This window comes from Oncorhynchus mykiss, chromosome 23 (assembly GCF_013265735.2).
Source record: "Oncorhynchus mykiss isolate Arlee chromosome 23, USDA_OmykA_1.1, whole genome shotgun sequence".
In the NCBI taxonomy this organism is placed as follows: domain Eukaryota; kingdom Metazoa; phylum Chordata; class Actinopteri; order Salmoniformes; family Salmonidae; genus Oncorhynchus; species Oncorhynchus mykiss.
The window spans coordinates 13,852,689-13,865,043 of record NC_048587.1 but is presented as its reverse complement, the minus strand read 5'-3'; the positions used below and the strand labels follow the sequence as shown (position 1 = coordinate 13,865,043).

The window sequence follows — 12,355 nt, the reverse complement described above, 5'->3', positions numbered from 1 at the left end:
CTACCTAACTCACGTTTTGCTCTAATTTCTCCGCAGCGTGAATATTCATGAATGTGACCGATAAAGCGGCACGCAGAGACGTTAGACAGGTTGTCGTTAGCCATTACCACGAACTAGTGGAAGATTAGTCTTTATCCCGTGGGGAAATTTCCACCCACAGCTGCCCTGGATGGAGCCATGGAGGTGACAGCCTGAGTCTCAGAGTCCAGACAGGAAAAGAGAGAGAGGAGGACTGCCCTACCATGTGATAGGGTTGGCTGGGAGATCGCAATCTAGTGAACAGGCACAAAGGTACAGCAGGCAGCGAGCGATAAGACGTCGTGACCTTTCTCTCCATTTCATTAGTTAGCGTGTGCGTGAGCTCTCACAAAAAAAAAACTTTGGAGTATCAGCTCGAGCTCAGGAAATACGGTAGCAAAGCACTAACTTGAAAAAAACTAAACTAATGTGTTGTTTGGTGTGTGTGTGTGTTCACATGTGACATTTCGTAACCTTCTTTAAAAATGCACCCAACATGCCTGAATAGGAGCCTGGTTGTGCCTGAGAAAAAAAGCAGACAGAAGGCAGACTGAGGTATTAAGAGTCTATAACATTAATGCCAGTAGACAGTGTGTGGGTGGGTGGGTGGGGGGTGAGTAATGCATCCCTAAACAGACCTTCACACAGTCAAAATGTCACGGAGAACAAAGTCTTCTCCTAGAAACCAATATGGGGGTGTCCATTGTGATGGTGCCATTGTGTGACCCCCCCCCCCCCCCCCCTCCCTCGCTCTTGACAGAAACACTGCATCCAGACCTCTTCTCTCACTGGGTTTTCATTAAAACTCGGTCTCTTCTCACCACAGAGCAGAGTTGTTCCGACCGGTGTTCTCCGCATTCTTCTTCCACCGTATGGGCCTTGGGAGAGACAAAGGCACCTAGCAACAAGGGGAAGAAGGTGGAAGAGTGGAACCCACTGATCTAGTGTGGACTAGTAAGTGGTGTTGGGGGAACTGTGTGTCCGTCACCCTGGTGAGGGAGAATAAGACGAGGAGGCGGATGAGAGGGAGGGAATGGCAGGAGTTGGCACAGACTCAAAAATAAGGAGTGTCAGAGAGGAGACTTAGAAGGAAAGACGGGGGGATATCTCCTGGGGAGGAGCGGTACTGGAAAAACGCCTGCTAGCTCCTTGAACTATCCACAGACCTGCCCTTCTTTATCCATAAATCCATGCTGGGTGTCTCACTGGCTCATCCTTCATCTAAGAAAGAGAAGCAGTGGGTAGATGTAGAAATCGTTAGGAGACCCAGTCTCTATAGTCTGGGCAAAACAATGGTGAGAAATGAAGAGGAGATTAACGTTAACCCGCTTTCTTCACATCCAAAGCCTTGCCGTCTAAAACATGGCAGACTACTACAGCAGTGAGCGCCAATTCTGACAGATGCCGGAGCTCCGTGCAGATCGGAGACTAAGTTAAACGCTCCAGAAGAGCAGTTTAACATCCGATTTCAAACGCGTTCCCCAAAGGACTGACGATGAAAAGAACAAGTTGAAGAGAAAACAGACGGCACAGTGTTGTCAAGCTGTGACAGCAGTAAAATGAGTTACTATAAGCCTTGTTGGATATCTTCTCCCTTTCCATTCATCCTCTTCTCCACTATTTTCTTACTGCTTCCCTGCTGGCATCCCCAAACAGGCAAGTAAGGAGAGCCAGGGTTGTGTTCATAAGGCCATAACACCCGAAAATGTTTTGAAATGGAAAACAAAAATCAACGTTTAGTTCTTGCCTTAGCCCTACACCTGATTCAAATCACACTGGGTTAGAGGTAGTCCCTCCCTGTTTCAGTCTGTTTTCTCTCGATTGGTGCCTAATGAACATGACCCAGGACTCGACTGACACTCCCAGATGTCTTGAGCTGAGCTCCACCAGTCACCATGGACACCCCAATCCTCTCCCCTGTCAATTAAATTGGCAAGGCTGAAAGAAAGAGCCTTTTGACAACTCACTGTCTAAAACCTGGACAGAGGGAGAAAAATTGATTTTCTGACATTTCTGAAATATGAGGATTTTTTCTCTCTTAGAGACGGAAAATTGAAAAACTCTTGCTGCCGGCCTCAACTAGAGCCTGTGTGGACCAAACCCTGTGACCTCTTCCACATGGTACGACCCAGAGAGGTGTGGGCTGTTTGCCATCTGCTAGGGGGAACGGGGGTTGGGGGGGGGGTCCAGGCTTACAGACGGTATTTGACAGCGGTTCCTCCCTGCTCTGCGCTGAGAGAGGGGTCCACGCTGGGTTTATGGTGTCAGGGGGTAACACTTGGCAAGGGGTGCGAGGTGGGATTAGCATGGGTATGGGCATGGGCCCTGTGGTGATCCCCGCCCCAACCCTAGAAGCTAGGGCATATCCCCGAGTCATCCTGCGTAGATGCGTTAAGACGACACGACTTCTGAATCGGTTTCTGCCGCTCGTTTCCATAAAATAGAGAAGCAACACAATGGCAACCCCTTAAAAGTGGCCACGATTAAAGCAAACACACACACGCCCATAATAACATGGTAACATAGAGTGATAAGGATTGTATACGCTTTGAAATGCTACTCACTGTTCAATGGCATGATGTGATCTGCTCCGGGGTGGTGAAAGTTCAGACCCATGCGTCCTGTAGAGAAACAAGATGTTAAAGGTTATAACCCGCGCGTGTCGGCCTACATAACAGTGTCTCATACGCAACAACAACAACAAAACAAAAAAAACACTCACCGTGTTCCATACCAGCACAAAACATGGAAACGCTAACACGAAACCTAGAACTTATGTGAATGTTCTGAGGGGACAACACGTGTAGCGTACAACGTTGCATGCTAAGCACGCGTTATATTGTTCTACATAACCTGGTAAAAAGGCGCCCGCGGAACATGAAGCTAGAACCATTGAGAAACCAAACCAGGGCAAACGTGTGTAATACACAAAATAAAGATTTAGGCTGGGCTATGGAAAACAGTCATTCAATTATCTCGCTCTCCTGTGTCACATCTCTCACACACACACATTCCAACGCAAAGAATGTGACAGAGCATGCATTCTGCTCTGGTGACAAGAGTGTGGTGTGGACATGCCCAGACATCCTCCACACCAACCAGGGAAAGGACTTCCTGGTACAAACTGTAGTACATCTCCCCTCCTTCTGGCTCGGTCTCTCTCTCTCTCACACACACACACACACACACAACACACAACACACACGGCCAAGCTCATCTCAAGCAGCAAATAGGGAAGGACTGAAGGAAACATAAAACATGTCACTCTCGATACTCTGCACTGATTATTATTGGTGTTTGTGGTAGCCTGGCTGTCAAAGCCTACACTCGATCCTCAAGTCGACCACTGATGCGCCCTAGGTGCTGATGCGCCCTAGGTGCTGATGCGCCCTAGGTGCGTCACGACGACGCTACTTCTGAATACGTTTCCATTGTTCATTTCCACGAAACAAGAGAAGGAACAAAATGGCACCTGTCAAGGCCACAATAAAATCACACACACACACAGTGTAGGCTGTTTCATCGCGAACAGTTGCGTTATGATTATGAGTCACTGTAGCCAAAGACAAATGAGCATCCATATTTTAAAGTGACACTTTCGATTTCACAGTCCTTCCTTTCAACAACACTAAACTACTGGCTGGCTTGCAAACACATGAGCAGCAAAATGCCGTCATGGACAGCAGAGAAACAGGGTTCATATAATGAAAGAAATGGTCCGGCAAGGCAACCTTGCCTCTAAATGGCAGATATTTCTACATCCATTACCCAACAGAAAACGTGCAACTAACGCGTTGGCTCCAACAGGGCAACATGTTTCAACGCAGTGCTAAACATCTGCACTTAGTCTCGACAGTATCTCCACAAAGCAAGGGTAATGGCAGGGGCAGACATCTTGGTTTACCGAGTGGGTGTCTATATATAGGAGAGAAACCTGAGAGAGACTGTGGCAGCCGCCGTCGCAAGCTGGAACGGCGCAAACGTGTCAAAAACGTTTCAAAACTAAGCCGCAGCAGACAGATAAAAGATTTTCAACAGTTTGGACCACATTAGGTGCAGACAAGAGCCAAATGCTTAGAAACGGAGTACGGTCCCTTTCGTTTTCAGTCCGTAGTCTTCCGTTCGGGGCTTAATGAATATGGCCCAGTCCCCTCCTCCTAGGCTGGAAACCACAGTGAAACTTGTAGTGCTCTCTGGGTGAAAACCAGAGAGAGGGGAGGAACCAGCACAGCCACCACCATCCAACAGATCAACAGATGAGAGCAGATGTGCATTTCCTCACAGTTCTCAACGAGTCATAATCCAGCATGAGAACAGAGGGGCTTATATGGCAATCCTTTGCATAGTCAATCCCGTAAAAAAAAAAAGAGCGTGTGTGCACGCACGCACACACCCACCAAGTCAATTTTCACCCTCTCCCCCCCCCCCCCCATACTGCTATTTCTAACTGAATGAGGGCATGGTTTGGCTATCTTGAGTGAAGAAATCTTATTGCGTGTGCCAGCATCACCGTATTGTGACACGCCTGAGTGAGCATGTTGTGCTACTTGTCAAAAAGGGTGTCAAAATAATATTCTAATCGATATAGTCAGACTCAGTAGGCCAGAGGACATAGCAACATTGTTTCTCCGAAACGGTAAACAATGTGAGATGGAAGATAGCGACTTGGTATAATAACATCCCTGACTCGTACTCTAGATTTAAAATGTGTGGTTTGGTTTGAACTGTGGCGAGACACTCAATAGGAACCACAACGTGCTGTGTCTTCAGGTACAACATTATGGATTTGCAAACCTTTTTACAATGTACAGTAAAACGTACAAATGTTCACAGCATTACTGGAGTGTTAGGTCACAGCCAACACGGAATATATCCAGCCCCCTAGCTCTAGGTGCACTGGGAGGAGAGCGATGTGATGCCTCCATTTTGCCTCTTAAATAGCTGGGGTCCATGGTGGTCCTACCTAAACCAGGGTTGTATTCATTAGGGAACACTGTAGCAAAATGTTTTGTGACGGTAGGAGAAAATGACAGTTTCTAGTGGACACGTTCAGGTACTCCATCCCCGTTTGTCTGTTATCTTCCGTTTGGTGCTTAATTAATACCTCCCAGGCATTCTAGTGGTGACAAAATGGACAGTTGCTCCCAAAAGCCCTAAAATAGCTCTGGGCCAGTGCCATCTGCTTCCCCAGTTCAGTGGCATGGCCTCAGGGTGCTAGGCTGGTGACATTTCCTCACCGAGGGCTTGGGCAGGGGGGGGGGGGGGGGGGGGGGGGGGGGGGGGGGGGGGGGGGGGGGGGTCCTGGTCCTGGGGAACCAAAGGCAGTGCATGTTTAGTGTTTGCCATGGCACTACACAGCTAATTCAAAATGATCGACTAATCATCAAGCTTGGACGATTTGAATCAGGTTTAGCACTAAGGCAACGACTAAAATGTGCAACCCTTGGTGTCCCCAAGATCCGGATTAAGAAACACTGTGTTGGAGCACTGGACTGGAGAAATGTAGCTGCTGTACACTACTGGTGAACTGGACAGAGTGAAGACGCTAGTCTATTATCTCTCCAAACCATCTCTGATGTTTATGCAGAAACCTCCCCAGACTAGGTCTTAGGAAAGGCTAGGTGTGTTTGGTTTAGCCTAAATGGACTGGTTTTCAATGGGCTGCATTTAGAGAAGCATTGTACAGCATATTATGCTCCTAAAGGGTTAACCTTCCTCTAGATTCCATGAGGTGCTCATCAGCCATTGCTTCACACCTGGAATTCTCTCAGACTCTGCCTCAGCCACGTTTTTCAACCTCTGTTCCACATTAAAGAACATATTAAAGCTCCCCAATAACTGCCTTTGGAAAAAGCCAGAGCAGCAGTTATGGGGAGGACTGGCAAGTCAACGGGGAGGTGTGGAAATGTTAACCCAGCCGACAAAAACACCTTGAGACTAGAGAATGAGGTCTCACACTCGGGCTACAGGCAATGAAGAGCAACTCCCCTACTGTCTGAAAACCGCAAAGGACAAATGTCAGCTTTATTTACCCGAGATGTTGCGGAAATGAGACATCTTTCTCTCCAAAAAAACAATCAAGAATACACTCAAAAGAAAGGCCAATAGAATAAGACTACAAGACTGTTTTTCATCAAAGCTCATCTCATCAACTTCTGCTGGTAGAGGCTGGATGGACAAAGGCTTAACTAAGCTAATGGAGCTAGTTGGTGTGTGTGTGTGTGTGTGTGTGTGTGTGTGTGTGTGTGTCTAACCTTTACCACCGCCAACGAAGCTTAGAAAGTACTCTTACCTCACCTCCCGACAATGACTGTTTAAAGTGCAGAATCTTCTTGGTGTCGGCGATTGAGCAAATGTTTTATTTCATTTAACTAGGAAAGTCAGTTCAGAACAAATTCTTACTTACAATGACGGCACCTTCAAATGATTGAAGGTGCACATTTGAGTTAGCCGTCATTTTTCTGGTCTAGGTCAAGCTCAGTTTAAAATCGGTCAGCCTGGCCAAAAGGGCCTGATTGTCTGGGTGACCTTTCAACATCCTTTTACCTCAAGGTCAAGCTGCTGTGACACCTCTCTGACCCAAACGAACCAGCCTTCACTGCCCTTTCATCATCTTACCCCATCTGTTAACTCTGAAGTTGTAGCTTCCCTCCTGATAAAATGGGAGTCAATAGTAAGGTTTTATCATATATTGACTTATAAAATCAACAAAACACCATTGCTCAGTGGGTCTGTACTCAACCTCTCTGTTATTGGTTTGGTGATGTCACCAGGCAGGCCAAAACTCAATCCAACAAAAACAGGCTGATATATATACCAAAACGGCATTATCATAATTTCTATGTATCATTCCAACCTCATAGTTTAGAAATATATATATACACATATATAAGAAATATAAAAACACAGGAAAATCAAATTTTTGACGGCACTGGGCCTTTAAACTAGTTGAGATGAGTATTTACAGTTAGAAGACCACCTTCCCAGAGGAGTGGAGGCTGTTAAAGCAGTAAAGGGGGGGACCAACTCCATTAATGCCCTTGATTTTGAAATGAGATGTTGGACGAGCAGGTGTCCACCTACTTTTGGTCGTGTAGTGTATGTTTAAGCATACATGGCTGTTGGGAGTGTGTTGCCATACCTTCAGCTCCCAGGTGCAGCAGACCTGACACACTAAATATGAAGTTGCAGCAGATGTCTTGACCACACTCTGGCTGTTGTCCAGACAGCGGTAGCGTTGGAAGGTAGAGAACGACCAACATTGATATTTGTTTAGGGCCGATGCCAATACCGATTTTTGGGGGTCAAGGAGGCGGATGGACGATATTTTAGGCCAACGCTCAACATCAATACATTTGACCATTTGGATGAGAACATTTCCTAGAGACAAAATAAAAAAAAATGTGACTTTGTTTTTACCAATCTAACATAATGGTAATACTTTATTTGAATGGTAAATCTCTTGATGAACTGGGAAAATGAAGATGGCTTAGGCCTATTCACAATTACAGGTGAATGTATATTCAATAGGAGTGTGGGCATGTATTGATTATTTTTTAGCTCGTTTTGGCTAAACCCGTGGAGTCCACGGATGACAAACAAACCGTTTGCAGACTTATATTAGCCGACTGATCAACAACATTTGCATAGAAGCAGAGGCTGCTACATGTTTCTCCACACGGACGAAATTCACGTTAATTCAAAACATCCCTAAATAAAAATGCTCAAACGCACAACAGCCCATTTCTAAAAGCTCAAGTGCAAAAACAAAGCGACAATGGAATTTGTTTGTAGCTGAGGCATAAGATCATGTGAGGCAGACCAGCTCAGCTGAGCTGAGCTGTGTGTGTGTGTGTGTGTGTGTGTGTGTGTGTGTGTGTGTGTGTGTGTGTGTGTGTGTGTGTGTGTGTGTGTGTGTGTGTGTGTGTGTGTGTGTGTCTGTGTGTGTCTGTGTGTGTGTGTGTGTGTGTGTGTGTGTGTGTGTGTGTGTGTGTGTGTGTGTGTCTGTGTGTGTGTGTGTATGTGTGTGTGTGTGTCTGTGTTCAGCGTACTGACATGAGTGCTTTGAATAGTGCCTGATTTGCATGTGGCAGTACACACACACGTCTACGGAGCAGTTCATCCCGTGTCAGAGTGATCAGAATATGTGGTTGTGTGTGAGAAGGACTGTGTGCGCCATAGCCACAGCCTGGTGGCTTGCAGTGGTGTCTGTTGTCAGGCTCAGACTGCTGGTGTTTTTCCAGGCCGAGGGGAGGAACTGTGGAGCAGGGGAAAGCCTAACTACTGACTCTCCACACGTGAGCTAAGCTGACCCAATTTCGGGACTCACTTCATGCGCTCCAGTGTGGAGCAAAAATAAAAGAAAAAAAGGACCCGTTTGATCACGATATCCCAGCCCGGCACCCCTCCCTTTGAAAGCAAATTCCCCATGCATGCCATTCCGATCTGATTAATCAGCATTGAGGAGTTAAAGAGGATCACAAGAACAGAGTGGCAGTCAGTAGTCGTCGTTCCCCCCCCCCCCCCCCCAATTCCCTCTCTCTGGACTGACTCCTCTCAGAGTCAACGCTAGAGTCTCGCCCTTCTCACCATCATAGTCAGGAAGAGAGGGGTTTACATTCACACCCTCTGTGCAACTCCCCCCCCCCCCCCCCCCCCCCCTCCATTCTCATAATCACCCAGCCTCCCCTCTCATTCTCACACATGATTGGAATCCCAACACTCAAGGTTCGGGGTACAAAATGCTAGATATGAGAGAAAAGTATTTGAAAGAACACTATTATTGTCGGTATGATAGTTTAGATTTGGGGGGGGGGGGGGGGGGGTGAGTTTGATTACATTATCATCAAGAACAGCACAATTCTTCCTCACTTTGAAATAATAACAAAGGGAAAGGATACATGCAAGTGACAGACCTCGGTGGCTGTCCTTTAGCCTGGTCCCAGATCAGTTTGTGCCATCTTGCTAACTTCTCTGATCAGTGTCAATGACCGTTGGCAAGACAGCACAAAAAGATCTGGGACCAAGCTAGCTGTCCTGTGCCTTGCTGTATTAGACTAGCGCTATGGGCAGCCTCAGCCAATGGAGTCAAAGGAGGGGGACACCAACAGGGAAGACCTGCTGTGACAGGGCTAGCTGCAGCACGCCTCTCTGAAGGCAGGCCCACGCTGTTGACACGAGGACTGGGAGTAAACAGTGATGGGGCATGAATGTTGAACCATCTGGCTGGGACTCAGCCTTCCACTCACTCTCTCTCCCTCTCCAGTCTCCCCCTCTCCAGTCTCACCCAGTCTCCCCCTCTCCAGTCTCACCCAGTCTCCCCCTCTCCAGTCTCACCCAGTCTCACCCAGTCTCCCCCAGTCTCACCCAGTCTCCCCCAGTCTCACCCAGTCTCCCCCAGTCTCACCCAGTCTCCCCCAGTCTCTCCCAGTCTCACCCAGTCTCTCCCAGTCTCACCCAGTCTCTCCAGTCTCACCCAGTCTCACCCAGTCTCACCCAGTCTCTCCAGTCTCACCCAGTCTCTCCAGTCTCACCCAGTCTCTCCAGTCTCACCCAGTCTCTCCAGTCTCACCCAGTCTCTCCAGTCTCTCCAGTCTCACCCAGTCTCTCCAGTCTCTCCAGTCTCCCTCTCTCCAGTCTCCCTCTCTCCAGTCTCCCTCTCTCCAGTCTCCCTCTCTCCAGTCTCCCTCTCTCCAGTCTCCCTCTCTCCAGTCTCCCTCTCTCCAGTCTCCCTCCCTCGTGTCTCCCTCCCTCCAGTCTCCCTCCCTCCCTCTGGAAATGTCACCCCCTCGCTCTCTCTCGCTCCAGTCCCCCCCTCGCTCCAGTTCCCCCCCTCGCTCTCTCTCGCTCCAGTTCCCCCCCTCGCTCTCTCTCGCTCCAGTCCCCCCCCTCGCTCTCTCTCGCTCCAGTCCCCCCCTCGCTCTAGTCCCCCCCTTCGCTCTCTCTCGCTCCAGTCCCCCCCTTCGCTCCAGTCCCCCCCTCGCTCTCGCTCAGTCTCGCCCCCCCTCGCTCCAGTCACCCCCCCCGCCCCAGTCACCCCCCCCCCCCCCCCCCCCCGCACTCTCTCCAGTCTCCCCCACTCTCTCCAGTCTCCCTGTGTGCCCGAGCTGATTTACAACAACAAGGGAATATTTGCAGGAGATTCTGGTCTCTCCGTCCCCTTCTCTCGTTCCAGTGAATTCGGGCCGGGAACGAGACGACCTTTGTAGCGATGAAACAATGCTCTCTCGACACAACATTGAAAAAACAGAATCTACGCATGAGAGCGCAGCAGGCAGCAACTCATAATACACCCCCCGAACACTTCCACTGTCAGGCAGGCTAAGAAAACAACACTGAACATGAGTCAGTTTTCATAATAGGAATGTGACCTACTCTGACAAAATGATCTCAAGGACATACGTGTGGTGTTGAAAGAATTTGGGGAGATCCATTCCAAAACAACATGTTGCTTTTGACAGTAAACTCTCTTTTCTCCTTAGACCAAGACTTGGTCTACCTTCATATTTCCCTGAAATAAGGCATTTGAACCATTGCTTTGATTTTCTGTTTCTTTGTATTAAATAATCACCATGCCAGCCTTTGGAGTGGCATTTTTCGCTCATGTTCCGTTCCCAGCAATCCAACAAGACACATTTGCACCCATTTGTTTGATGCGATGGGGTCCATACTTACTCTTCCTCAAACCTAAAACATTTTCTCTAAAATGCTACATATGAGCTTTTCCCATGAGATAACCCGGCACACTTAGCCCTGTAGTACCATGACCGGTGCATGACCATCTAGTGTTACCAACATTGTACTTATCTCCACAATACCAACATTTTACTAATGATACCATACCAGGCCAAGTAATTAGCATTGCTGCTGCTCAACATAAAAAAATGTTAGGCACCAAACACGATATATAATATGGTGTTCGTTAAATATATATAATATGGTGTTCATTATATATTATATATATACACATACATACATACATACATACACACACACACACATAATTCGTTTAGGCTTACATTAAGCCTATATGAATCCTACCTTTGAAGCACATCTCATGATTAGCAGACATTTTTCCTTTCTTCCAGTGCCAATCAAATTAGCCTAGACCCACGGTCACGTCACCAGGTTGTTAGTGAGCTAGGTAACACGGCTGAACAAAGTTGTTTGTTATCAAACCAAAAAGGATCGTCCCGGGTTTAGTTTAAAAATGGCCCGCAACATGAAAAAAAAGGTAACTCTGGTTGTATGGGTCATATTTTCTTTTAACCGTTTGAGTTAGAGAAGAGACGTTTTCTTCGTTGTAAAGCTGCATGCATGCCTGCTGCTGTCATGTGACAGCAAACTAGCAAAGCCTACTCAGGCCTGTGCACTGGTTATACCAGGGATGAAACGATATTCAATCCATTCGGAAAGTATTGAGAACCCTGGACTTTTTCAACATTTCGTTACGTTACAGCCTCATTCTAAAATTGATTAAAACGTTTTTATCCCCTCAATCTACACACAATACCTATAATTTCCGTACTAATTCAGAACCTTTGCTATGAGACTCGATATTGAGCTCAGGTGTATCCTGTTTCCATTGTTCATCCTTGAGATGTTTCTACAACTTGATTGGAGTCCACCTGTGGTAATTTCAATTGTTTGGACATGATTTGGAAAAGGCACACACCTGTCTATATAAAAGGTTCCACAGTTGACAGTGCATGTCAGAGCAAAAGCCAAACCATGAGGTCGAAAGAATTGTCTGTAGAGCTCCGAGACAGAATTGTGTCGAGGCACAGATCTGGGGAAGGGTACAAAAACATTTCTGCAGCATTGAAGGTCCAAGAACACAGTGGCCTCCATCATTTTTGTATGGAAGAAGTTTGGAACCAGCCATTCTCTTCTGAGAGCTGGCCGCCCGACCAAACGAGGGAGGGGGCCTTGGTCAGGGAGGTTACCAAGATCCCGATGGTCACTCTGACAGAGCTCTGGAAGTTCCTCTGTGGAGATGGGAGAACCTTCCAAAAGGACAAAAGCCTGGCCAGACGCAAGCCACTCCTCAGTAAAAGGCACATGAGTTTTCCAAAAGGCACCTAAATACTCTCAGACCATGAGAAACAAAATCCTCTAGTCTGATGAACTGAAGATTGAACTCTTTGGCCTGAATGCCAAGCGTCACGTCTGGAGGAAACATGGCACCATCCATACGGTGAAGCGTGGTGGTGGCAGCATCATACTGTGGGGATGTTTTTTAGCAAGAGAGACTGGGTGACTAGTCAGGATCGAGGGACAAATGAACGGAGCAAAGTACAGAGAGATCCTTGATGAAAACCTGCTCCAGAGCGCTCAT

The 12,355-nt window shown here is 47.4% G+C and overlaps 1 protein-coding gene across 6 annotated transcripts in view; it reads right to left on the bottom strand.

Moving 5' to 3' along the window:
* The window catches only part of cpeb3 (cytoplasmic polyadenylation element binding protein 3), a 65,162-nt gene that overhangs the window by 24,361 nt on the left and 28,446 nt on the right, over window positions 1-12,355 (bottom strand). For all 6 annotated transcript variants that reach the window (XM_036959923.1, XM_036959924.1, XM_021580234.2 and 3 more), the window contains exon 4: window positions 2,583-2,639. In XM_036959923.1, coding sequence (XP_036815818.1) covers window positions 2,583-2,639 — 57 coding nt within the window. The remainder of the gene's footprint in view (window positions 1-2,582; window positions 2,640-12,355) is intronic.